The sequence below is a fragment of the Pteropus alecto genome, unplaced genomic scaffold (assembly GCF_000325575.1).
Source record: "Pteropus alecto unplaced genomic scaffold, ASM32557v1 scaffold276, whole genome shotgun sequence".
Classification (NCBI taxonomy): domain Eukaryota; kingdom Metazoa; phylum Chordata; class Mammalia; order Chiroptera; family Pteropodidae; genus Pteropus; species Pteropus alecto.
Genome location: NW_006438074.1, coordinates 3,509,262 through 3,536,929, shown reverse-complemented (window position 1 = coordinate 3,536,929; position 27,668 = coordinate 3,509,262). Strand labels below are relative to the sequence as shown.

General features: G+C 36.5%; 1 protein-coding gene across 1 annotated transcript in view; it reads right to left on the bottom strand.

Moving 5' to 3' along the window:
- Nucleotides 1-22,009, bottom strand: part of CHURC1 (churchill domain containing 1) — a 31,593-nt gene extending 9,584 nt beyond the window's left edge. The window contains exons 1-2 of the mRNA XM_025049100.1: nt 22,004-22,009; nt 6,746-6,891 (exon numbers count right to left, since the gene is read on the bottom strand). Of these exons, the coding sequence (XP_024904868.1) occupies nt 6,746-6,891; nt 22,004-22,009 (152 nt within the window). The remainder of the gene's footprint in view (nt 1-6,745; nt 6,892-22,003) is intronic.
- Nucleotides 22,010-27,668: the final 5,659 nt, after the last annotated feature.

Below are 27,668 nucleotides of genomic sequence, written 5' to 3'. Positions count from 1 at the left end.
TATTAAAATAGAAATTTAATTTTCTTTTCTTTCGAAATCCTTGGTGAAAATGATTATTAGAGACTTAAAATCTCTAAAGGCAAAAAACATGGCCAGAATTTGCTTGAAGGCTATACCAAGTAACTTTTGAAATTACTAGATTTCCTCAAGAAGTGTTATTCGTGGTAAATAAAAGTGAAGCATTCGTAGACCTGTAAGTCTCTGAGGACTCCAACTGTGTATGAGAGAGAGGACTAAATGCATATAGATATTTAGAAACAATTTAATAAAGCTTTAATAAAATATGAAAAGGAAAAATTAGATAAACCAAATGGCCAATAATATATAATAAGGTATCATACTATAAAAGTAGAGTTAAAATTCAGTCAAAATGGAAACACTAAGCCAATGATAAAAATGATCTTATATGATGTAATGCTCAGTTGACTGTTAAAATAGTGTTTTTCTGAAGCCTTAAAAATACCACAAAATAAACAAAAATAAACCCTCAGCTCTATAGATGTCAGTCCTTAAGGATATGTGTGATTTGGGCAGAGAAGGTAAGCTCTGCAATTCATCAGACACTGTGGCATTAAGAATAGAAAGGGTGTTGCTTCATCACTAAGAAACTGTCAGCAACTTACGGTCCTGGCTCAAGGGAGGTCTTTGCTAAAGGCTTACTAATAATTCTTCAGAACTAAAAGTCACTTCATAAACAATCTACTTCAATCTCACTTCTGAACAACAAACTTAGAGTATTTTTAACAGTGTAAATAAAAACCATCCAAATCAGCATTTCTCCAACACAGCTATGTGCCTCATACTGTGCAAAGTACAGTGGAAAATCTGAAGATGAGTCATGTTTCTGCCTTCAAGGCGCTTATAAAGTATCAGGGGAATGAATACCCACCTGAAGTGATGTCACAGTGAAGCCTTCCTGGATTCCCAGCACAATTAACCACTCCCTTCTTAGTGGTTCCTCAAAGGAGCCATGTATTAAGGAAGAGATTAATTCTGGTGGTGGGAAATCAAGTTAACTATATAGTTTAAAGATACAAAATCATAGATACATTGACTTAACTACTAAATGGGAGGAAAGAAGGCTTGGGATTAAAGTATAAATTTCCAGCTAGTAAGAACACAAGCTTTGCTTTGATTAAAAAAAAAAAACAACAACAAAACTTCTACTGTGGGATAATTTACATACTATAAAATCCACATATTTTAAGGGTATAGGAAATGACTTTTATTAAACATATATGCCAATGTAAACGCTACCCAAATCAAGATATAAAAATTTCTATCTTCTCAGGAAGTTCCTTCATGCTTTGCAATCTATCTCTAACTCCTCTCTCACCTCAGGTACCCACCCACTGATCTGATTTTTTTCTCTAGCGATTAGTTTTGCCTATTCTAAAATTTTATATAAACACAATCATATACAGTATATTCTTTTGCATCCAGCTTCTTCTGCTCAATATAACGTTCATGTTAATCACCTGTGTTGTTGCATGTAGTTCATTGCTTTTAATTGTCAAATATTAATCCACTGCATGGATTTCTCCATTGAAAGAAATTTGGGTTCTTTTCAGTTTAGGGCTAATATGAATAAAGTGGTGATGAATATTCATGTATAAGTCTTGTGTGGACACACTTCTTTCTCTTGGGTAAATTACTAGAAGTAGAATTGTTGAGTCATACAGTAAAAATATGGCATATATAAACTTTATAAGAAACTGCCATATGGTTTTCCAAAGTTTTCCATTTTCTATTCCCACCAGCAATGTGAGTTCCAGTTGCTCCACATCTTCAATACTAGGTTTCTTTTCCTTTAACCATTCTAATGATGTAATATGGTATCTTATTGTAGTTTCAACTTGCATTTCTCTGATGACTAACAAAGATGAGCATTTTTTCATGGTGCCTATTCATACGTCTTCTTTTGCAAAGTGTCTATTGAAGTCTTTTGCCCATTTTTTAAAAGTTAGGTTTATCTTCTTATTGAAATGTTATTATTGAGCTATGAGTTCTTTATATATCTTAGATATAAATCCTATGTCAGATATATGTATTACAAATATTTCCTCCCTGTCATTGGTTTGTCATTTTATACGTCTTTTCAAGAGCAGTTTTGATTTTTATGAAGTCCAATTTATCAAATATTTTTTCTTTCATTATTTGTGCTTATCTTCTAAGACATCTTTGATTATCCCAAGGTTACAAAGGTTTTTCCCCTGTTTTCTTCTAGAAATTTTAAAGTTTTAGCTTGTTGGTTTAGGTTTGTGATCTATTTTGAAATAATTTTTGTACATGATATGAAAGATCAAGTTTCATTTATTTTCACATAAGTATTCAGTTGTTCCAGCAACATTTATTAAAAAGACTATCCTTTCCACATTGAATTACATTGGCACCTTTGTGGAAAACTCAAATGACCATATATACGTGGGTCTACTTTTGACTAATTTGTTCCCTTTATTAATGTCTATCTTTGCACTAATATCATACTCTCTTGACTATTGTAGCTTTATAGTAAGTCTTTAAAACAGGTAGTACTATAACTTGGCTAGTCTAAGGTTCTTTTTATTTACATACAAATTTTAGAATCCACTTAGAAGCTTTTACAAAAAAGCCTGCTGGGGTTTGAATTGGAACTGCCTTGAATCTATAAAAGCTGAGTGCCAAGAGTTCCAAGAAATTAAGGAATGAGAAACAGCCTTAAGAGAATAAGGCTCTAAATATCAATTTCAAGTAAACAGAACTCTGAACAAGACCGTACCCATAAGCACAGGCACCTTATACAATGTGGCCTAACCTCTGTAATCTTTCCTTATAAGTAGGCAGAATGTAAACTCTAAGGTAACACCGTGAGAAGAGATCTATGTATCTGTTGTGAGGTAAGGAAATTAATACTTAAAATGGCAAAATTCCAGTTCAGTATATAAGAAACTGATGGGGCTTTCTATAAGGGTTCTGTTTCTATAAACTTTCATCAGTGAGATGTGGCTCTTTTATTAGATGAGGTGAGATTATTAACAACCAAATTTGAGAAAGCAAATTAAAGCACACGATGTTCAGGGAAGCTTTTGAGGCTCCCATATAGGAGAAAAAAAGAATGAAATCTAAATAAATTCCACAGTCATAATAGAAGCTATAACAGTTTCAAGAAGACAGGAAAAAAATGTCAAACATTAAATACTCTTAGAAAATGTAATGAGATAAGACCTGGTTGAGGATCTACAAAGGTCTACAAGCGTGCAAAAAGAAACGGTTGAATACTATGATGGTATGACAGTATATTATAATAAAATCTTATAAATTTGAGAAAGCTGTAACCATTTTGATAAGGATTGAACCAATTCAATTTGCTTTTTTCACAAAACTACTATTTCAGATGGTACAACTTAATAGTATATGTTTCATCAGGAAATGTTTAAAATTAAAAATGGAGAATATAGTTTTTAAAGAACCAAGTTTTAGTTTTCCTGATTTCCTCTACTGTTTTTCTATTTTCTATTTCATTAATTTATAAATAAATTTTACTATTTCCTTTCTTCTGCCTGCTTTGGGTTTAGTTTGCTCTTGTTTTTCCAATATTTAGTGGAAGATTAAGTTATTGATTCAAGACTGTTCATTTAATACAGGTGTTTAAAAATGCAGAGCATTATTTTTAAAGCATTCATTTACAAACAATTGTTTTACTAATTCTGTATCAGACTCAGCATTTAATTAAGTATGATTTAATGTTAAGCATCAATTTGAATACCTGAACTTTGGTAGCTAAGTTCTAAGTGATGTATATATACATGTAATTTCTAATTTAAAGATATCACTAATTCGTGCTGATCATTTCCCTCTGATTGATCTAAAGTAATGATGTATTTCTCTATTGCTGCTATGTTACTAAAAAGTTTAAAGCTGAGACTTGAAATATATGAAATATGGGTTTCATTTCCAGTTGAATGTGGAAAATATTTTATTACAATTTTGTGCCTAATCAGTAATTTTAGAAAATGCAGTAGATTTCTAGTTCTAATTGGTTTGCTAAATGCTTTCCTGAAAGAAAAAAAATTTTTTGGTTCACGATTGAGAAAATTTGGGTTCAGAAAATTAATATGGTTAATTTCCAATTTGATTCATGCTTGAGTTCAAGTTCTCAGTGTAATATTACAAGCAAGTAGGCCAGAGATGTTAGGAATTCATTACTATGTATTTCTAATCTATGAAAAATATCTACCACAAAACTCCAGAAAATTTTATGAAACCAAAGATAAATATTTATTACCTACTCATTCTGCACTTAGAGCTTCCCAACATGCTAATCCAGTGCATTTTTTGAATGAGTGGACTATACTTGCTACCACCATCTTATTACCCTTTCCTTTGCTAAGTTCAAGCAAAGTGCCTTCTGCTCTTACTGCCCTTAAAAATATCTCACGACTTTAAAAAACCCCAGAGTTGGAAGGATCCTTGAGGTTTCAAATAGTCAGTTAGTCTCTACTAAACAACGGGAAGAGTTCAATTCTTTTAAAGATTATCTATTCCATCTGTGAAAATCTGTTAGTTCTTTATTCTGATTCAAAGCCCATAACACCCACCCACCAATTATTTCTAAATCTGCACAGAAAAGTTTAATTCTTCCTCATGACAGCCCTTTAATTATTTTAGAACATAATAAAATTGGAGAAAAGTGCTTACGAAAGGTACTATCCTGGTTTTCCAATCACCTCAATCTTTTTCTCCACTCTTCTACCTATACTTTATTTTCACTTCTTAATTTATTCTTTGAAGCTCAGTCCTTGCTTCTGCTTGATTCTCTATATTCTTTAGAAAACAAATTCTTTCTATTTGACACCTTTATTTGGTTGACTCATCTGTTTGAATCTCACACCCAAACTGCAATGTTATGTTTTCATTTGACTCCTTGGATGTTACATTCTCAACCTCAAATGAAATATGATAGAAATAACCTGAACATTTGACCCCCAACTTTGGTAAATTTCCCCAGTGGGCTAGACAAAAAACCTTGAGATCATCTATAGCTCTCTCCTTCTTTCCTCCTACATTAAACTGGTTTGAGTCCTGTTAATCCTTTCTTTGAAATGAGGTCTTCATTGTCTCATGCATACACTACTGTTGCCATGGCTCCCCAAATGCTCTGTGGGGCTCTCCTTTTGCACTTCCCCAATCCCAGCATTTCAACATACAGCCGTAAGATTCATTTTCCTAAGAAACAGATTTTAGAATTTCCTTATACAATTTTGCTTGACAGTTGCCCAATGCCTAAAGTATAAAATCTAAATTTCTCAATATATTTTTTAAGTATTTTGATTAGCTCAACTCTCAAGAATCCAGCCTAATTTCTTTAACACTCTCCACTGTAAACATCTCCCTCATGGTCCTTATAATGTGCAGCATTCATTACCGAATTCATGAAAGTCTCTTTTTAAACTTTAAAAAAAATGTGTAAAATAGAACACAATACAGAAAAGTATGTGAAACATAAATGTAAGCATAATGCCTCTACCTATTAGGTATCGGTAGTACCCCCAAATGAGACAATCAAAAATGTTTCCAGATATTGCCCAATGTCCCCTTGTGAGGTAAAACTGCTCCTAATTCATAATCACTGCTCCAGTTCATTCACTTTCATTACTCATTCACCCATGGTATCCCATTCTATGACTCAATTATACTTTTCCAGTCTACTAGTACAAACAATGTTGGTATGAACATGCTCATACATCTCCAGGAATATATGTACATAGGTTTATTTCTCTAGAATGGGAATTGCTGGGTCATTCAGTATGTAATCACCTTTAACCTTATTTGATAATGCTAAATCTCTTTTCAAAGAGGTTGTACCATATGAGTTTTTTAATGTTGTTATATATCCTTCCTAAAACACTAAGTATTATTCAAACTATTGAGACAGAAACAACTGTAGAGATTTCCTACCTCCCACCCAATACAGGAATCTTTGTTCTTGTTATTTCCCCTCAACCTTCAGCTCTTCCTTTCATTCTTTTCTACCCTCGTCACAACTAACCTTCAAGTCTCAACTGAATTCCCACTTTCTTTTGGGGGAACAGAGCTATACCCTATTGCTCTGCCCTTTCTCTAAACCTGAATATCATTTGTGGCCTCTACTACTCATTTCTGGTTAATCACATACTCCACTAAAATGTCAGATCTTAGGCAGCATGGAACCTGCCTTTTATTGTTTCTTTGGTATTTCTTTCTGGCCTTGAAAGTAACCCAGCTACACACATATAAATGTTCAATAAGCATAACTTGAATGCATAAGAGTAAACAAGCTTCGCAACCTCCTGAGCTTGAGAGGAACAGAGATTTAAAAGAAAATAACAGCCAGGAAACCTAAATTCTAGTCTTGGCTCTCATACTACTACAATGTAAACTTGGGCAAGCGATTTCTCCTTTCTGGGCATTGGTTTCTTCATTTGCAAAATTGGGTTAGAACAGATGACCTCAAAGGTCCCATGCAGCGACCTTTGTTGTCCCCTGGTGCTAAAGAGAAGTGGGGTGACGGCTGATGTCAGCCACAAGGGCGGGGCCCAGAGGCAACAGACTGCTACAGGCCGCCCCCGCTGTCCAGCGCCTAAATACAGCTACCGGGTCATTTTTGTATTAGGTAGAACCGCTGAGTCCGCCCTGGGCCCGGCCTCACAAGGAAGGCAGGCCGGGGGCACTAGAGGCCTCAAGGGCCAGCCACAGGCCAAGGGAGCAAGAAGTTCTCGACGCTCACTCGCTCACCCGGTTGGGATATTCCTTCTCCACACAGTCCCCACACATTGCGACGTCGGTAACTGGAAAAATGCTCCACTGCTTCCGGGAAGACGAAACCTCGCGAGAGCTAACAGAAGGTTGTGCATGCGCCCTAAATACTCGACCCTAGACTAGTCTTGGCACGCAGTCGAAGTCTCCGCCCCTTAGCAACTGTTGTTAGGGAAGGGCTTGGTCTCTTAGGCAACAACGGTGAGCAACCAGTAAGACTTCTGAAACCTTCTGGAACAGAGATAGGGACCGTAGACCATATGGTGGCAAGGGCAAAGGGATCTTGGACTGGAGCAAAGTTTTAATAGGCACCTTCCTAAGCCTAGGCTGACAGAATGTATGGCAAGTCACAATACGCAAGAAAGGTAATAGTTTCTCACGTTCAACTTTGTTTCAACCTTTCACCTGCCTTTGCATATCTAAAGCTGAAATTATAATTTAAATATTTCTCCTTAACTATTTCTTAGGGCAGTGAGAATGATAGCGCAGATCTTGGCAGGTGAATAAGCAATAACTGAAGCGTTTGTAGCTTTGCAGAGAATCTCCTAAAAAGAACACGTAAAATGTTAAAATAAATGATCATCCCAGAGCCCTCTGGAGAACATAGCGATGGGAAACGTATTTTTATCTCTCTACTGTCACATAAGCACCTCAGTGGCAGGCGAACACTACGTAAATAGAAAATGGTCAGGTCAATTATCCCTGCATCATTTCCCAATCCTGTGGAGCTCAAAATGCTTGTGATTGGTGCCCCGCTTCTTCCTTAATAACCATTTCAAAGCAAGCCAGTTTAATTGGGCTTGCTAATATAGGAATTCTATCTCTGCTGGAGTGCTATAAATTGTAATCCTTAGTATTTCAGCCACTAGTAAGGATCTGCAACAGTTACTAAAGTCACAATGTGCTAAGAAGCACTGCAGGAACTAGTGCCTTCCATTAGTATAACATTTTCAACTTAGTGTTCTCAGTTCAATTTCTAATTTTATGTTTTTATTACCCTGTAAGATTAGTAATGTGAACCCCAGCAACTATATCTGCCAAGAAGGCCTCCTTCTGGTAATGGGCCCAAATTCATAACCAGAGCCTAGCATCTGACAGAGGCCTCTCACACACTGTACAATTCAGGGAAAAGCCACAAACTGATCTGACAGCCTCCTGCACTGTGCTCCTGCCACCTGAGTCAACCCTTATAAGGGAGTTCTTGGTATCCTATTTCCATCAATGGACTAAGACTTGGCCCTTCCCATTGGAACTACACAACTATATCCTCATTTGCATCTATCTATACAAACCAATCAGAGCTGCTCTATGATGATCAATCAAAACGCACAATTTTAACCAACCAGGACAGTGTCATTTGGACCAATCAGAACTGCACTATTTGGATTCTTTATTTGCATAAAATGGACCAATTGGGAACCAAGGTGGGAACTTTGTCAAAGGTGGCCTCCCCTTATTCTCAGTAGAGCACTTTTGGTTTCTACCGAGGCTGTTTCACTGGTTTGTCAGCTGTTCGCCTAAATAAAGCCTCTCCTTTTCTGCACCTCAGACTGGGAACTTTCGTTGACAGTAAGAAAAGTGCGTCTCCTCTTTTCAGATGAGGAAATCAAGAAAATAAGCTGTTAAAGGTCTTGTCCATGGTAACAAAACTACTCAGTAATCAGTGAGGTCTAGGACTTGGTTCCAACTCTGGGCTCAACTTCTTTTTAATACAGTACCTAGTAACCACATATGGCTATAATGCTCTTTTAATGTGGCAAATTTGAACTGAGATGTCTTATAAGTACATCCTGGACACTTAGATTTAAAACACTTAGTATGGAAAAAAAAGTAAAACATTTCTTAGTAATTTTTTTATGTATGACATGTTGAAATAATTGGGTTAAATAAAAATGTTATTAAAATTAATTTCATTTGTTTCCTTTTATAATCTGGCTACTAGAAAATTTATAGTAGCTTGCATTATATTTCTACTGGACAATGCTGGTCTATACAATTCTCTTTCTTGATTCATTTTTAAATGTGTTCTGTTTTTAAAGCCCGATGCTGACTTTTAATGTTACTAACCATTGTATCTATTTTATTCAATTCTATAGACATTTGTTGAGTGCCTTTGCTGTGCAAATAACTATGTGGACAACAGAAAGATAAAAAAGACATTGTCCTTTCCTACTCTCCAGTTATTCACAATAGAGTCTGAGAGATAAAATGAGCACAAATGCCTATAATCACTGGAAGCTTGTGGTTTTAGAGCACAAAATAGGGAGACTACTGCCAGATATCTGGGGGATTGAGAAAGAGCAATTTAGGCCTTGAAAAATGCATAGGCTTTCAAAAAGCCGAGAGTTTAGCATAGGAATTTCAGATGGACCATACCAAAGAGTTGAGATTTTGTCCTGCAGGTGATAATCACTGAAAGTTTGAGCAGGAAAGTGATATCAGAGTTGTGGTTTAGGAAGATTATTTTAGCAGCATTGATTGAAACTGAAAGAAATTGGACATGCAAAAGGCAGACACTAACACGAACCACAAGAGGGAGAGGTATAGCTTTCTGCCTCTTCACTAATAGAAAACATACATGATAAAAATAAATAAATATTTATACTGCAGTCAAAGATCTCAATGACTAGGTTCTTCGGAATGAATTGATTTTATGTTCTGAGGCATGAAAGACAAGCCACATATTTACTGACATCTTTTTACCTTTCCAGAATAATATGGTACCTCGTTATTAAAAATGAGCAAGTGGATAAAAACGTCTTCTTTTTCCTAGGCACAAAATTTCAGGAGCTAATGGTCATTCACCCAATGAAGTTCCACATTCAAATCTAACCATGTTCAGGGAAGAGAGTTAGCAAATGAGATCGTCAGGAGGAGATGGACAGGACCAGAAATTGAAGTGTGATTATGGTAATAAGACTATGGAAGTCTCTGAAGTTGACTGGTAGAAGAAAGGAAAAGAGGCTACAAAGCAGAAGGAAATTAGCACCCCAAAAGAATGACCAAATAGTGGTAAAAAAATAAGCAAAAAAAGTTCCAAAAAACTTTTCTAGGTAATTATGTAAATTAAAGTTTATAGGAACCATTCAAGGATTACTTTCTAATAGAATGTTCTCTTTAATAAACATGTGATATCAATAATATATATCAAATATACCCACATGTTTCAGTTTATGCATGAAATGATCTCTTGGTAAAAGGAATCCTTTTAGGTAGCTCTAAATGTTAAATTATATATGGTTCAATTATATATGCTAAACTACATTCCTGGGACAAGATTAAAGTTTTCTTTTAAGAGTACAGTTTGAATCTCCTTCTAACACCCTCTTCCTAGTTCCTTTTTTCTTTTGTCTTTTATAATGCCCAAAGCCAAGAGGCTGGAGGGATGCGGTGCTGAGCATACCTATCCTTCACCCTTCATTTAAAAGAGTGAGGAAGAACCCCAGAGCCTTTACGGTAGTACTGTCAGACCAATTTCACAGACAGAGAGAAACTCATTTCAAAGCAGGAGCTCATCTACTGGTGAAGGTATGTGTCATTCTTTCTGTTGTGTCAAGGGAGATGTGAAATAGGAGTGGTTGCCTTTACCTGGTATCACCTGCCTGGAATAGATGAATGAATGAGTAGCAATTCTGGGTTAACACTGTGAACACAAGTGAGCCTGGCTGAAGGGGTCAGGATCAGGTTTTTGTTTGTTTGTTTGTTGTTGTTGTTGTTAGTTCAATGGCCAAGTTGGATTTCTTCCCATATTAGATTCTGTTACTCATAGTTCTTCAGATTATAAACTCAAGCTTTCAAACACTTGGCATTTAAAAGCAAGGGGATAGCTACTGTTTCTCTTTGATTCTGTTTTCTTCAACTCTCCTCACTTTCTTTTCACATATAGACGATCATTTCCATATACAATTTTCATGTTATGTCAAATCTCTGATGTAGCAGCCTTTGGGGAAATATCTCTCAAATTATCCATAGATTGGGAAGAATTTAATAATCGAAATGTAACTAGGTTTTAAATATGTTTGTCACCAAATGTAAAAAATGATTATTTCTAAGCGGTGGTTATTTTATTTTATTTTATTTTATTTTATTTTTTCTAATGTGTGCCCCCCAGGATATAGTAAGACTCAGAGCAGACTTTTGTTCTCTGCCACCTATATCAACTCTGAGAGGTGAAGGAGTTTGGAATTTTCAGAGAAGCTGAGAGAGTGAGGAAAGAGAAGTCAAAAGTTTCCAGTTTTGTCCTGAAAATTGGCCAGCAGAGGGAGGGTTTACTTCAAGGTAATTCAGGCACAAAATACATAGGAATCAAGACGCTTGGGCAATCTTGAAAAGAGTAGTTTTGATTTGTAATGGAGAAGGATACATAGAAGCTGCAAGGAATATTTGGGAAATAACATAGCGATTTAAAGTTAAGATTTTAGATGCTGGTCCTAATTGTATCTTAATAATAATATCGGGCTTAAAACATTTTTTTAAACCAAAACTCCTCCTAAAAAAGAGAGATGTTGCTTATTGGCTAGAATTCAATTTTCTCATCTGTAAAATAATGACAATAATAAATATATCTACCTCACACAGTTGTTTTATAAAACAATACAAAAATGTTTTAGATTATGAGTATATACACATGACTCAAGGGCGCTAAGAAAAATAACTCTGGCCATAGCATGAAGTCCAAGGTAGAAGGAGGATAATAAACGAGGAAAAGGGGATTGGTAATGACCAATGGTCTGTCCAATGTGTGAATCTGTGTCTAGCTGAATTGGGTAATGCGAGACTGGTAGTTTAACGAATTTGTACAAGGTGGTTTGTGTGCACTTGAAAAAACTGAGTATGCATGTCGTGTTGGAGAGGACACTGTGGGCAAAGAGCTGTGTTAGGGAGGGAAACCGCAGATGTGGAGAGAGCTACAAGCCAGGCTGCTCCAGGAAGCAGAGTTGGAACCCAGAGACACAAAGAAGCAGAGGGTCCCAATCACAGATTTCCAACCCCACTTCTGGTTCCTTGTACTTCTTTCTCTTGACAAAATTGTCTTTGAGAGGTAATAAGAAAGTACATACCAAAGTTTGAGAGAACTGAGGTATATTATTAAGCAACTGTTGAAGATAGTGTCAAGAATATAACACTTATAATAACTCTCATTATGTCATGGCTTTAAAAGCTCCAGGATTCCCCTCTGCTTTCAAGATAAAGACCAAGTTTCTTACTAGAGCATTCAAAGCCTTTTACAATTTGGCCCCAGTCTGCTTCTCTTACCTCATGCCCTGCTGCTCTTCACTTCTCCCGTTCTCCTGTCCTTTTCCTCATACATTACCTATTTGTAGTCTAACCAAACTTCTCATGTCCCTAACCATACCAAATTCCTCCAAGTGTTCTTTGTAGCTTTTTGTATGCTGTTCCCTCTGCCCAGAATGGTCCTTTTTCTGCCTGTTGAAGTCATATTCAGTCTCTCAGACATGGTTCTAACATTGCCTCTTCCATGAAGACCAGATATTAGTTTCCTATTCTAAACTCTCATAAGAACACTTTATTCATTCCCCCTATTATGGAATGCACAGTCACCACTTGACTGGGAACTTCTTGGAATGATGCTTGTTTCCCAGCTTTTAGCATTTAATGCCTGACACACAGTGGGCACTCATTACTGTTTTTTTTTGTTTGTTGTTTATTTGTTTTTGAAGCTGAACGCAGTTTCACCCATCCCACCACCTTACCACAACCAAGTTCCATGGCCAGACACAGACACCATTCTACCTATCTCATTTAGACTTCACCCTGTGTTCTCCAGGTCATTATTTTCAGAGATATTAATATTTGAGAAGGAAAACAAAATTTGGGGGAGAGAAGGAGTTTTGGTTTAAAAATTGTTTTAAGCCTAATGTCTTCCAATTACTCACCAAGAATTTGTTGCTAAGTCATGTCTTCATGCTGTGCCGACCAAAAGGAAGATTCTGTCTAAGGCGTGGATGACTCAACAAGGAGAACAATGTGCTCTAATATCATTCAATTTAACACCTCATTGCTCTCTAGGAAATGATCTGTAAACTTAGAGTTCAGTTTGTCACCTCATTCCTGGAAGTTTAGCAATATCTTCCTGACTTTAATTGGTTCTATAAACTATTTCATCTTTTTTTCTTTTTTATATAATTGGATCCATGATGGTTTGTCAATTTGGGTTGAAGTAGATGACTCTTTTACCAGTGTAGATTCTTAGTCCTCTCTCACCAATTCGGTTAATATTTGAGATGCCTACATCAGAGAGCTTTTTATTACAAAATTTAAAATAGTGCTCAAAATTTAAATATACCCGGAAGAAGTAATCTGCTAATATTAAAGCTCAGGAATTCAATTTGATTCAATTCATACAATGTTTGGAGCACCTGCTTCATGCCTGTTTTCAAGTAGCTTACAACCTGAGAGGAAAGAAAAAAACCAGTGATCACAATATAGTGTAATAACTGCTCTTAGGGATACTAGTGGGGCCCAAAAAAAGAGCAAGCATCTCAGCCTGGGAGAAGTTGGAGAGAGGAGGCACATGGTGGCAGCAAAGGTTTTCCAAAAGAGTCCATTCTTCAGCAGATTTGTGAATGTTAGGGGATGTCGAGCAGGGTAGTCCCTAGACAGCGGGAACCACAGGTGCAAAAGTACAAAGGGATGGGAAAATGAGTTTGGAAGCCTGGTCCATAGAGTAGGTAGCCTATATCTAAGTAATGTCCAGTTCTTTCACATGAGAGATAAAGTTTCAACCCTTAAGTCAAGTGAGACTGACTTCATAATTATGCCTGACACAGCCTGATGGAAGTTACCATGTAATGCATTTAAAATTGCTCAGGCTTCTTCCTAATATATATCAGCATCACATTTTCCATCAAAGTGGTTGTGAGGAGACATACAGATGTGGATTCACATCTCAGCTCCGTCGCTTATCAGCTGTGACACATAGGGCAAGTTACTTCTCTGTGCCTTTTTCCTCATTTGCAAAATGAGAACATACCTACCTCTTCACATTACTATGAGAATAAAAGAAGAATATCTACTTAGCACAGGGTCCGATATATGTATGAAGTATTTTATAAATGTTAGCTATGTTGATGAAAATGAGTCCAGAGAATCTAATAAAGATATAAGGATAAATGGTTGGTAGTCAAGGGATGGTAATTAACTGCAGCTCCCGAGAATCCCAGAGGCAGCACTCTCAAGAAGTTATCTAATATACTCTTCTGCATCTAAGAAGAAAAATGCTTAAATCAGCAGTATTAGGCCCTGCCTGCCACCAAGGGCCCTAAATATATCTGAGGAAAGATGGGGTGGAAGAGAGAACAAAATAAAATCACAAGCAGGAAGAAGGGAATGAGAGATAAGGGGGAAAGGAAGCAGAATGACCGGATGAAGGGGATAAGAAATAGACCACAGCAGCACATCTGACATTAGTTGCTTATTCCTGGCTTAAATCTTGCAAAGCAGATGGTGACTTTATTTGAGATAAAAAGAACCAAATGAAAGGTTTGAGAACTCCAAGAGGTCACATGTCTAGCACTCCCAGAGAGGTCTAGGTATAAGAAGATTTTAAGTAGAAGAAAGAAGGACATCTCTGAGAATGTTTGGGAGCTCTTTCTAAGAATCTCTTCATCAAACTCTGAAGAAAATGAGAATCTCCAGATGGACCGTTGTGTTTATTAAGACTGCTGATGTCAGGAGGGGCTCAGAGACTGCTACTTGATAGAACCAGAAACATCAGGCCAAAGGTTTACACATGAAATCTCTCTGAAAAACAAATTTTGGAGGAGTCATTAAAGGCAAACTTCCGTATATGGGTCCATGTAAAAAATAGATGTATGCTGCCTACACATACGCAAGTCACCTGTTTGGCTGGAGGGATTTTAGTAAGACCTAAACCATCAGTAATTGGAACAAAATGGTTTTCTTCCAGGAGCTTTCGACATCCACTCACACCCCCATTTGATTTTAACCTAATGCTCTTTAGTAACATGGCTCTCTATTAAGTATTTACTCCTGAGAAATGATTGTCCTAATTCTTTCTTTCCTACGTCTTTCATTTTTTCAGTCTATTTTTGGAGCCTGAGCTATCATTACTGCATGCTGTCTTTTTCTGTAGTTAGGCCTTCTTCCCTCTCCTCCTCTGGTTACTGGTAGGTTAGCAGGGATAATGCTGAACCAGAGCCAGATGGTAATTAAGCAAAATAAGTCAAGCAAATCAAAACATCCAAATATTTGGTATCAGGTTAGTTAGCCACAGCAGCACTTTCTTAGATGCAGTTTTATTTTGATGTGTTACATAAGCCCTCTGGTTGGAGCTGTCAGCTTTCTTCCATGAGGTGTCATGAAAGAGCAATGGAAAGGGGATGCTGTCATGATGTAGCACCGCAGAACCATGTGCCAGAGGCCATGACCCAGCCCTTACCTGAAACTTGAGGAAATTTTTTGATGTCAATATCTCTTTCTAGGAACATAGGGAATTTTGTCTTCTTACCAGAGTAGTTGGGTGATTTTACTGTTTTTAAAAGTTTACTCCTAACCTAGGTTTCATTTCTAAATAACAGTAAAGACACTGTCATCATGAACAATTTTTAGTGTATATCATATGTAAGATGCTGGCCAGGCACCAGGTAAACAAAGAGGCAGAACACATAATTTGTGTTCAGTATTTATTGTTCAGAGGAAATAAGGCATGTATATTTAAATACATACATACATTTTAACAAACAAACAAATGAAAACTGCCACGTAATACATACTGAGTGTCAAAAGAGTAATTATTAGTATATTAGTAGCTGATCATATGCCCCAGTTTGTCCTAGATAGTCCCAGTTTATGCCTGCTGTTCCAGACTAATTATGCCCTCTTTAATTCTCAAACATCATAGTTTGGATGATAAATTATATGGTCATTTTATTTACAGATCAGCGTTCTAGGAATTAAGGGGAGGGAGTGATTATCGATGGCTAGAGCAGTTGGTAGAACTCGCATTGGGCCTTGAGTTTGGGCAGAAGCAAGAGGAGAGCATTCCACAGGAGAATATCAAGAACAAAGGTACCAAAAAGGGCGTGGGAATAAAGACAGCCATGGCACAGTTTCAGGGGACGCTATTCACATCATGTTCCCTGTGAATGGTGCTCTCTGGATTGTGCAACTTCTGGCTCTATGGGTATGCCATATTTGGGGAGCAATTGCAAAATCACTTTAGCTGGAGAAGAGAATTCATGTAGAGAATTTGTGTGAGATAAGAATAGAAAGAAGCATGCAAAGAACAGATAGTGGAGGATATTAAATGCCAGATTAAGAAATTTAATTTTTTATCCTGTAGTGGACTGGAATTTAATTGAAGAGTTTTGATCAGGGAATGATACCTACGACAAAATGGTTTTGGAAGATTAATATTTTCAATGAAAGCATTCAAATGAAAGGAGAAGAAAGATGAAGGAGGAGAATTAGTTCCAAAAGTATTAGAAATGCCCAGGAGAAAGTTGAGAAGAAGCTACAACAGTGGCAGTAGAAAGGAATATGAAGAGATAGACCTGAGAGAGTTTGCAGAAGCAGGATTGATGAAGTGTGATAACTGGCTGACTATGCAAGGAGAGAAATCAAAATGACTCTAGGTGTAGTACTTGAGTGCTAAGAAAATGATGGTATCATTGATGAATGTAGGGGAATTAAGAGAAGTTAGCTTTTGCGGGGGGAAGGAAATACATGAGCTGTCTTTCAGACATGATAAGTTTGAGACATCCATTTGGAAATGTCCAGCAGGAAATATTAAATTGGAGCTGAGACAAGCGGTGATGGCTGGAGATGTAGATTTAGGAATTCTGTGGAGGGTCGAATGAATGAAAAAGTGTTCTCCTTCAAAATCATAAATAGTAGACACCCCAAGATTATCCTTTGGGTTGCAATGATACTTTCTAGAGTAGGAAGGAATACAGCTTGCAAAGAGAGCAGAAGAGAAATCCCAGAAGCAGAAGGAAACGGAATGGTGTGTCGTGAAGAACGCCAAAGGAAAAGACAGTTTCAAGCTTCAGAGGTTGATCTATAGTGAGTGCCAAATGTTGAAAAGAGGGCAAGGAAGACTAAGACTGAAAAAAAGGCACAGTTTTTGGTGGTGAGGATGACATGGGGTCTTTGGAGGGTATCATTTTATTATAGTTGTAGAGGTGGACTCCCTGTGTTACGGGTTAAGGGATGAGAGATGGTAATTCAAGGAACACATGAATGAATGCTGATCTTGTGGTAACTTTGGTAGTAAAGGGATGAAATAAATATAATGAAAGTTCAAGAAATAGCCAGGATTAAGGAAGGATTTTTAAAAAGGTACAATAAGAAATTTATGTTCTGTGTTGGACTATAGATAGCAATTTTATTTGCTTGGAATGAATTCTGATTTTTCAAATTGCTCGCAGTACCTTTCTTCCTCTGAATTCCAAGCAAGAAACTTACTAAAGCAAGGAGAAGAAAACATAGATAGGAAAAGAACTTATAAAAGATTCAACAGTTAATCATAACAGGTGAATAAAGTGGACCTAATCCCTTCCATGTAGCTGGGCCCCTTTCTGTTCAGGTAGAAATTATATGTATCTACAGCTGAGGCAGACATGGCCTCTGGCATTTAGGACATTTCTAAAATACTGAAGGTTTTTTTTTGTTTTTGTTTTTTTTGAGGGTTCTCTAAATTCCCCCAATCAACCCCTACCCCAGTGGCCTACAAATTTCCCAGCCTGACATCCATCCTGCTTTCCACTTCCCCATCTGCTTTCCACTTCCCTACCTTAGTTCAGGGCCCAATTACTTCTTGCCTTGCCTACTGTAATAGCCTGTCTCCTGTCTCTCTCCACATCCTACACACTGCTCGCAGGTCAATTTTTCTAAAGCACAGTTCTGTTCCTATCTGTGCCTTGCTTAAAAGCCTTCAACAAATTCCCATTGTCAACTGATTTAGGTACAGGCTCCTCACCCTGACTTTTAAAGCCAATCATAATATGGCTTTGGTTTACCTTTTCTGCTTTAATTTTCACAATGTCCTTATATTCGAATTGATCTATGGGCATAATAAAGAGGGAGCCACTTGGTTTTTCTATCTGAAGTGCTCGTGAAATTTCCCTATGAAAACAATGGGATTCGCACAGAAATAAGGCAGAAGGTGTAAAGGTCATTTTTCACGTCCTGGTAAATGTGATCTTGCTGTCTGAGCATCCTCCAAAATATTTTGTTTGTAATCTTTATATGGCACTTAGCAAATCCTGCCTCTTTTAGAGTAATTTATGTGCTTCTTCTGTCTCTACCATAGAGAATGAATGCAGCTTGAGGACAAAGACCATGTGGTCCTCATCTTTGATCACCTCCAGGGTCTAGTACTGTACCTTGCATTGGGGGTATTCAATACATTTTCTTAAAATTCCCTGATTATTTTGAAAAGAGGTTGAGGCCCTTAAATAACTGCCATTGCCCACCACCTCTCAATATGTCATTCTTTCTCATGATTATGCAAACATTTTTATATTTTAACATAGTAATTGTATGACCTTTGCATGGCTACAAGGACATTATAAATTGGATTATAAGTAGCTAGAATACAGGAACTTTTTATGGTTTCACCTTGTGTGTATGGAATGCTCAATTTAAAGGTTTGTGTACATAAATTCTTAATAAATGTCTTATGACAATAACTTTAGTAAATCCACTTGCAGAAGGTTATTTTATAAATAAATCAAGGTTTCTTAAACTAAGATGGAACTGTATGTAAAGATATATATAAAAATGTCCATTCTTCTCTGGAGAGAGGGTCCATAGCTTTCATCAGGTACTCCCAGAGATCTGCTACCTAGAAAAGAGTAAGAACCATTTTCATGAATTAATATATCTACGGGATCATTTTTACTTTGTCCTCATTCATTTCTCGCAAAGGAATTTTTTAAAGTTTCAGTAGTTGTTTCTTAGACAATAGAATCATCAGAAATACAATCACTTAGAATAATTCCTGATGCTGCTTTCAAGCCTCTACTCTATCCTCACTAATGCTAGTGTTGCCTTTGGCTGGATTGAAGATCTGAATGCGGTCCCAGACATGGTGTGTAAGAACCTCACCATCTGTCATGTACGTCTTCCTCGCTCCTCCTTTTAGAATTAGGAGACCTCTGCTGTTCTCACAGGGGATTTTTACCCGGATGCTCACTATCAAAATTCCCAACTGGCCCCTTCTTTCTCATTCCAACACTTCTGGCTGATCCCACAGTTTTGGTTAAGAGTTTAAGAGGAACAAAATCTCTTCTAACAGGGCCAGTCTCAGACATTAAATCTATTAGCTTTTTCTAGTGAACTTTAGAAAAAGAGAGTGAGAAGTAAACTTTTGGTTTATTATTAAAAACCTGCTTCTTGTAAACGCTGTCTCCTCCTTGCTGATTGTTAATGATTTTTCTATATCTCTTTGCTTCCTCTCTTATTTCCTTTGGGATTCACTTCCCCCAATGACTTAATTTAGGTAATGGTCTGATTAGTGCAACTTCTACTCCAGCAGATTTCCTGGGCTTTTACATCAGTGCTTTTCCATATGATAAACTCCATTAACAAGTCTCTGAACATTCAAGGAAAAGGAAGCAGTCATTTAACACAATGTACTCTACCTCATTCGCCCCTATGTTCTGGTCTAACTTTCTCAGCTTGGAGCCTCTTCAGCAGATAATTCCATCAACATAGAATTAGAGCTGAGCTGCAGCATCAAAACTGATAGCTGTACAGATTCATTTCCTCATAGGTACTGTCCATATCATCAGTATAAGTAAAAAAAAAAAATTATGCCTACAGAAGACACCATTACTTAGAATGTTTTTGTGGGTTTTTTTAATGCCATTTTTTCAGTAGTGTTGTGGATTTGCAGTCATCTTTTTCTTTCAATTTCCAAGGCTTTTCCAGACATGGTTAGGAGTATAGTATAATCTGGGCTATGGAATCAAAAAATTCAATGACCCACAACAGACTATTTGATGTGACATTCTAAGCAATGGTTCTCAACCTTTACTATATATTGGTAGCAGCTGGGGATCTTAAAAAAAAAAATGACACTTGGATCTCATCCTCAGAGATTCTGATTTAATTGGTTGGGGGCGTGTCATAAGCAGTGGGGATTTTTAAAAGCTAAGATAACAATAGACAAGGTTGAGGACCAGTTTCTAAAGTAATCAACAGGACTAACACAATCAGCTTCAATCAATGAAGCCAAACCAGAGCTACCTTCATGATGTCATAATACTGTCATAAGACAGTAGAGGGCATAGTTGACTTAAATTTATATAGAGATAAACTGTTTTAGGAAATAGCATTTAGTTAACTTAATACAGTCTTAACTTTGTACTATGTGGTCATCTTTTGCCATTTACTTTAGTTTTCATTTACTTACTGCTAAAGCCAAGTTAATTCTTGTATATTGAAATTTACTGGGAAGCCCTGTAATGATGCGCGGTTAGTAGAGTCATTATACAATTTGTCCACTTTTGAGAGCACAAGGGAACACTATTAATGATTTTGCTAGGACAAAACGTATAAACTAGGACTATCTTAGGTAACCTGGACATATGGTCACCCTATGGTCACCATGTCTTCTGTGGGATCCAGAAAAGCAAGAATCTGTAACATGACTTTACTAAATAAAGCAACCAGTAGTAACTATGTACTTATGCTGATCACTAGTCTTCAGTATTATTTTTATGTATGCCCATCCATCATTGATTAGCATTACACCAGACACCTTGGGCAGTACAAAAGAAACTAAAAACATGTTTTTAAGTCTCGGGCATTATATACAATCTAGTTGGGAAGAAAAGACTAATTCATGAAGTTGTTCTAGTATGTAAAACGCAAGAACCTCCTCAAAAATCCTTTCAGGAAGCAGAATATGATAAATAAACAAAATAAATAATAAATACATTCATTTAAAAAAACTACCCTTAGTTACATACAGGCTGTCCTTGACGTAAAGTGATTCCACTTACAGTTTTCCACCATGGTTCCTACAAACCTACAGCATTTCTAACAGGCAAAGACCAGTTGATTTCCTGAGCTGCTCTGGGTCTGAAATTTAGAAATTCTCTTCCTTGTGGGCATAGCTCCTCTCCCAGGTGCCCTCTCTAGCTCCTAGACTGTTAACCTATATAGCCATTGACCATCCCACCCCCCCAATAAAATCGAGGAATTTAATTTTAGCATAGAAGCCATGATATAATTGGTGACAATCAAATACCGCTGAACAACCTGAGGGTTAGGGGCGCCAAGCCCCTGTGCAGTTGAAATCCTCATGTAACTTGACTCTTCCAAAAACTTAACTGTAGTTGTCCCTCAGTATCTGCAGGGGGATCAGTTCCAGGACCCAATGCAGATACCCAAATCTGCGGATGCTCAAGTTCTTACATAAAATAGCCTGGAACAATGCATATAGTCGGCCCTCTGTGTCTGGATGGAAAATACTGTTTTCCATCTGTGATTGATTAAATCTGCAGATGCGAAACCTGGGGATAGGAAGGCTGACTGTATATTTATTGAAACAATCTGCATATAAGTGGACAGGTGCAATTCAAACCCATGTTGTTCAAGAGTCCACTGTTATATGGAATCAGTAATTTAAGTTGGCAACGGAAGGATCCCTCAAGTAGAATGCATCAAAAGCTCAGCTCACTGGGACTCACTGATCTTTCAGCCCACAATGATATCCTCCTATTGGCTGTAGCCATGTCCCACACTTTTGAATGACAACAACTACAGTGTTGACCGGTATTTAACTTATGATCTTCCACAAGATTTTGTTTTTCTACCAATTTTCAACTTGGGTTAAAACTGTCATGTTTAGGAAGCTATTCTTCCTCCTTTGCTTACTTGTCATGTATAATCCCTATTTGATTTAATCCATCTTCTAATAATTAGTTCTGCATTTTTTTGTTTTGAGTGATAAGTATAATTATCAAGACTGAGTAGGCAACCCTGAAGAAAGTCAAATAATTAAAGCATGGTAACAAAGGAAACAAAGTTATGCGATTAATCCTGTCATAAAATGGTCAGCCTTGGACTGGATCCAATAGCCAGTCTGATGGCTTGACAAATCTTCCCATTGTGCATGGGATGGATTGGTGAGGGAGTGAGCATCTGTCAAGCAAATTCATCTCCCAACACTGGTGATAACTGAGATGACTGAGAAAAACAGATCAGCTGTGGTGTAACATGAACAGCTCCTTACCTTCATGGCACGTGTTTATTACTAAAAATATTCAGATAAAAAATATTCGAATAAAATTTTTCTTTAGTTCACTGCTGTTTTGTTCTTGCCCTGGCCCTCTCTTCTATCAAAAGTTGTTCACAGGAAAGGATCTAATAGTTGCTATTTACACTTTATTTTCCCCAAATAGAAAATAACTTTCTTGTTTATTATGAAAATATACTATGCTTATAAAATACCCAAACATGATATAAAAATAGAGAAGGAAGTAGGAAATACTCTTAATCCTATCATGTAGAAATAACAAGATTTTAGGAGTGTACTTCCTAATATAAAATACTTTATTTCTTAGTCAAATAGAACTAATTTGAAGCTTACTTTAAAAAAATGCACAGTGGAAATATAAAACCTCATCATCACTTAGCTGGCTACATAGAATTTATATGTGTCTGTGTGTGTATGTGTGCACATACATGTGCATGTATACACACCATAGTTTAACCAATTCCATTTTGATGGACATTGAAGTGATTTTCAATTTTCATTTTAATGGACATTATATTGAATAGCTAGTGGGTTCTTACTATAGATGTAAAACATAGATAGGAAGACTTGAAAGAGTTCTTAGAGACTATTTAGTTCACTGTTATCATTTTGCAGAAGAAAAATAGGTGTAGAGAAGCTAGAGGAGGAGGAGTATCAGATCTTTAGACTCTACATCTACTGATCTTTCCAACCCACCCTGCTACCCTCTTTTTAAAAAATTGCTCGGCTATTAAAATGCCACTGAGTGCCACTGACCTTTTCTTACTCCACTAGGTAAAAGGCTATACCTTAAAAGCTAACTCTAAGCCAGGTCATTTGCATGTTAATGTTTGTTGTTATGAAATAATTTAGCAGATTCCTATATAATCTTGAAATAAGATCAGAAAATATCTCGAGTACCTGAAATCATGTGGACAGGCTTCTACATATTAATTTCTGGCACTATTTGGTACAGGAGAAGAGTGGGAATTGAGAAATAGGTTTAAGCAGTGGCTGGGGTCAGTGATGGAATACTGATGCTCACTCAGCTTGGAAACTCTTCCAAAAGAAAAGTCTATAGTTTTCATTTATTTCAGTTTCTGCTATGGAAAATTCAGGCTGGATGCTTAATGAAATGTATTTTGATGATTAAGATGATGATGGAATAGAACAAGTAGCACAGAGTTGTTGTTTGCACATGATCAGTATAATTTGGGGCTAAATTCTTGATTTAATTATTGACTTAAAATGTCAGGCTATAATATAGATCATCTACATTGAATATCATGGGAATCTGTTAATTTTAAAACTATGGCACACTGCTTCCTGAATAAACAACTCTTTAAAATAAGCAAGGGATTTGGAGTTCTATGTGATTTTCTGAAAATTACTTAAACTCTGAATTTCTTGATTTCTTTATCTAGCAATAAGGATAATGATAGCAATTTACTTCATGAGGTTGAATAGAAATGATTATATGGCATTTGGCACAAAGAAAATGATAAATAATCTTTTAAAAACAGAATTAGCCATACACAAAGGAAAACAAGAAAAAATGTTTTTGATAAGAATCAGTTATTCTACAAAATAAATCATGTTTGGGTCGAATTAGTTTCTTGTAGAATTTAAAGCATTGAAGAGATATTCAAACAGAAGTGGAGCAGCTACAGAAATATCCCACCGAATAGAAAATTAGATAAATTTTCACAGGTAACAGAATCTTTTATCGCAATATCTTTCCAAACTTTACTGAAATTTTTCCGAAGGTCTTGGTTAATATTATGAATGAAATATTCGTGAATTTTGAAACTTCTTATAAAGAAATAAAGGCAACTTAATGAGACCATTTATGCTGGCAATAATTATGTCAACACAAAATTATTTAATTGGTTAGAACTCTAGCTGTCATTCTTTATTAACAAACTTGGTTTTTAAATTGTATTTTCTCCCCTTGATTTGAGTTTCTGGCTTGATAAATATTCATAAAGGGAGAGAACAAAGGTTTCGTTTAGGAACTCTCAGTTATCCACATACAGATTCTCCCCTATGTGGAATACTCAAGATAGCGTGTTAATGTCAAAACAACATTAACCCACTGTTTGTAATGCTTTCGATCCACTTTTCTTTGTTCTTAATCTTGTGTGCTCAAGGCTTTGGTATATTGGTGTGTAGGGACAGGAGTAGGGCCACGGCCCAATGATTAAGTCTGAAATGGCACTGAGAAAGTACAGCAGGTAGAGACAAAAATGCTCATTAGCTGAACCATCACTATTGATTTGCTATACCTCATTATGAATGAGACATTGGAAGATATTAGGTTCCTGCTCCCATAGGTGAACTTGGTGGTAGGTGTGAATATAAAACCTAATTAACTCCATTTCTCACTTACAGACAGTAAGTTAGGTATGAATGTGCCATGGTGGCTGAAGAGCTGGTAAAATTCAGGCATAAATATTGCCAATTATGTCTCAGGGAATCTGAATTTATTTAAAAACCTTTACTCAAACATAAATAAGAAGGTGAATCTCATGGAAAAAATCACAAATACATATTTTTAAGCCAAATGGAATTGACTTTGGATTACCTACTTCTTTGTTGATCTCCAAGACTGCGATTCTCTTTCAGTTTCCATGATTTGTTTGTTCATTAATTTATTCATTCACTCATTCACTTATCAGGGCTTTCTGCCTTTATTAAGTACATCTAGTGTGTCAGGTAGTGTGCTGAGTGCTGGGAAACTTAAAACTATATCCCAAAAGCAATGGGGAGCCACTGGATGATTTAAAGCAGTAGAGTGGCATGATCCAATTTCCTTCTTTGAAACTGTACATTGTCTACTATGGGGAAGAATTGGAGGAACGTGAAACTGGAGAATGGGAGAGTAGTTAAGAGACTAACAGAAGCAGTTCATGTGACGAGGCCTTGGTTATGGGCTGAATTGTGTCCCTCCAAATTTATATGTTGAAGTCCTAACCCCCAATACCTCAGAAAATGACCATATTTGGAGATAGAACCTTTAAAGAGATAATTAAGGTAAAATTAGGTCATATGGGCAGGCCTAACCCAGTATAACTGGTATCCTTATAAGAAGAGATTAGGACACAGACATACATTCAGAGGAAAGACCCTGTGAAGACAGAGGGAGAAGAAGGCCATTTAGAAGTTAAAAAGAGAAAAAACCCTGCCAACACCTTAATATCAGATTTCAAGCCTCCAGAATCCTGAGAAAATAAATTTCTGTTGTTTAAGCCACCAGATCTGTGGTCTTTATTATGAAAGTCCTTGCAATACAGCCTGAACAAGGTAACTACAGAACATCAGCACCTTCCGGTATGAGTTCATCAGCACACCCCAACGTAAGCCTGCTGTTAGATCTGCACAAGCTCACATCCCTTAGGTAACATTAAATCTAGTCCTGAAAAGGGAAGAAAAGCTCAAGAAGAACTGTATAAGGAAAGATGCTCATCCACTCCTAAGACTGGCTAGCGCTTCCATGGACTAGCAGATGACAAGATGTAAGCCTTGTTCCTCTGCTTCTTTCCATTATTGGTAGAGGGAAATTTGCAATTGGTGTCACCTGCTCCTTCAGAGGTGATCAGTTTGGTATTTGCACACTTGCTGCAACCTTTCTGTTTGAGGCATCTGAAGGGAAAGTTTGGTCCTTCTTCCTTGGTTCCTCTATATTGTAAATGGGGGGCTTTTCCAATTGGTCCTGCTGTGCTGCTTTGTCTTTAGGAGAGTAGAGGGTGTGGTTCTCCTAAATGATTCTAGAAATGGAATGGTAATTTCAGCTTAGTTTCATGAAATGCATCTGTTGGTAAAAGGGTAAAAAGAAGAGAACTAATGTGGTTTTTTTGAGTTCTAGGCACTATTTTAAAAAATTTTTATTTTTCAATTAGAGTTGACATTCAATATTATTTTGTTAGTTCCAGGTGTACAGGATAGTGATTAGGCACTTATATAACTTATGAAGTAGTCCTCTCGATTGGACTAGTACACGCCTGGCACCAAACGTACTTATTACAATATTATTGACTATATTCCCTGTGCTGTATTTCATATCCCCGTGACTATTTTGTAACTACAATTTGAACTTCTTAATCCCTTCACCTTTTTCACCCGGCTCCCCAACCTCCCTCCCATCTGGTAATCAACAGTTTGTTTTCTGTATCTGTAAGTCTGTTTCTGTTTAATTTGTTTATTTTGTTTGTTAGATTCCACATATAAGTGAGATCACATGGTATTTGTCTTTATGTGTCTGACTTATTTCACTTAGCGTAATACCCTCTAGGTCCTTCCATGTTGTTGCAAATGGTAAGATTTCCATTTTTATGGCCAAGTAATATTCTATTGTATATATGTACTACCTCTTCTTTATCCAGTCATCTACTGAGGGGCACTGAGGTTGCTTCCATATCTTGGCTATTGTAAATAGCACTACAATGAACATAGAGGTGCATATATCTTTTTGAATTAGTGTTTTGGATTTCTTTGGATAAATACCCAGAAGTGCAATTACTGGGTCAAAAGGTATATCCATTTTTAATTTCTTGAGGAACCTCTAAACTGTTTTTCATAGTGGCTGCACCAATTCGTAATCTCACCAACAGTGCACAAGGGTTCGCTTTTCTTCACATCCTCAGCAACATTTGTTGTTTTTTGATTTATTGATGATCGCCATTATGACAAGTGTGAGGTGATATCATATTATGGTTTTAATTTGCATTTCCCTGATGATTAGTGATGTTGAGCATCTTTTCATATGTCTATTGGCAATCTGTATGTCCTCTTTGGAGAAATGCCTATTCAGGTCCTCTGCCCATTTTAATTGGATTATTTGGTTTTCTGGTGTTGAGTTATGAGTTGTTTATAAATTTTGGATATTAATCCTTTATCAGATGTATCATAGGCAAATATCTTCTCTCATTCAGTAGGCTGTCGTTTCATTTTAATGGTTTCCTTTGCTTTGCAAAAACTTTTCAATTTGATGTACGCCTATTTGTTTATGTCTTTTGTTTTTCTTGCTTGAGGAGATATATTCTAGGCACTATTTTTTTGTACATTACCATCAGTTCTTGATTCCTCCATAGTTGTTAGCAGAGGTTTGAATGAGTCAAACATTGGGTAAGCTCAGGTTTATTTGGTTTGGTATTTCTATTTTTAAGTAGCTTTCTAATATATATGTTCATATCTAAGTAAAAGTAGTTTTTAAATTTGTTTCAAAAAATTTTGGTTCTGTGATTCAGTGAAAATAGTTTTTTAAGATTAATTTAATTCGAGGCATAGCAAGTTAGTCTAGTTTATTATAGTTCTGGTTTATGATTTAATTTTATTCAAGTCCTTAAATTTTATAAATAAAACCATAAACTTTAAACTGTACATAAAACTAAACTATATTTAAAATTTTTTCATCCTGCACTAAACTTAGAAGGATTTTATAATCCGAAAGTTCGTATTTTTCTTCAACTGTGAAAAATTTTATTCTACTTTCTCCTCATTATCACCTCCTACTTTGACTCTTCTTTCCGTTTGTAGCTTCTATTAGACGGATATTGGACCTTGGGGATCCTGCCTCCATGGCTTTCAACCATGACAAAATTCTCATGAACTTTCCATCGCCTTGTCTTTTGCTCTGTGTTTGGGGGAGAATTTCTGCTTCTAC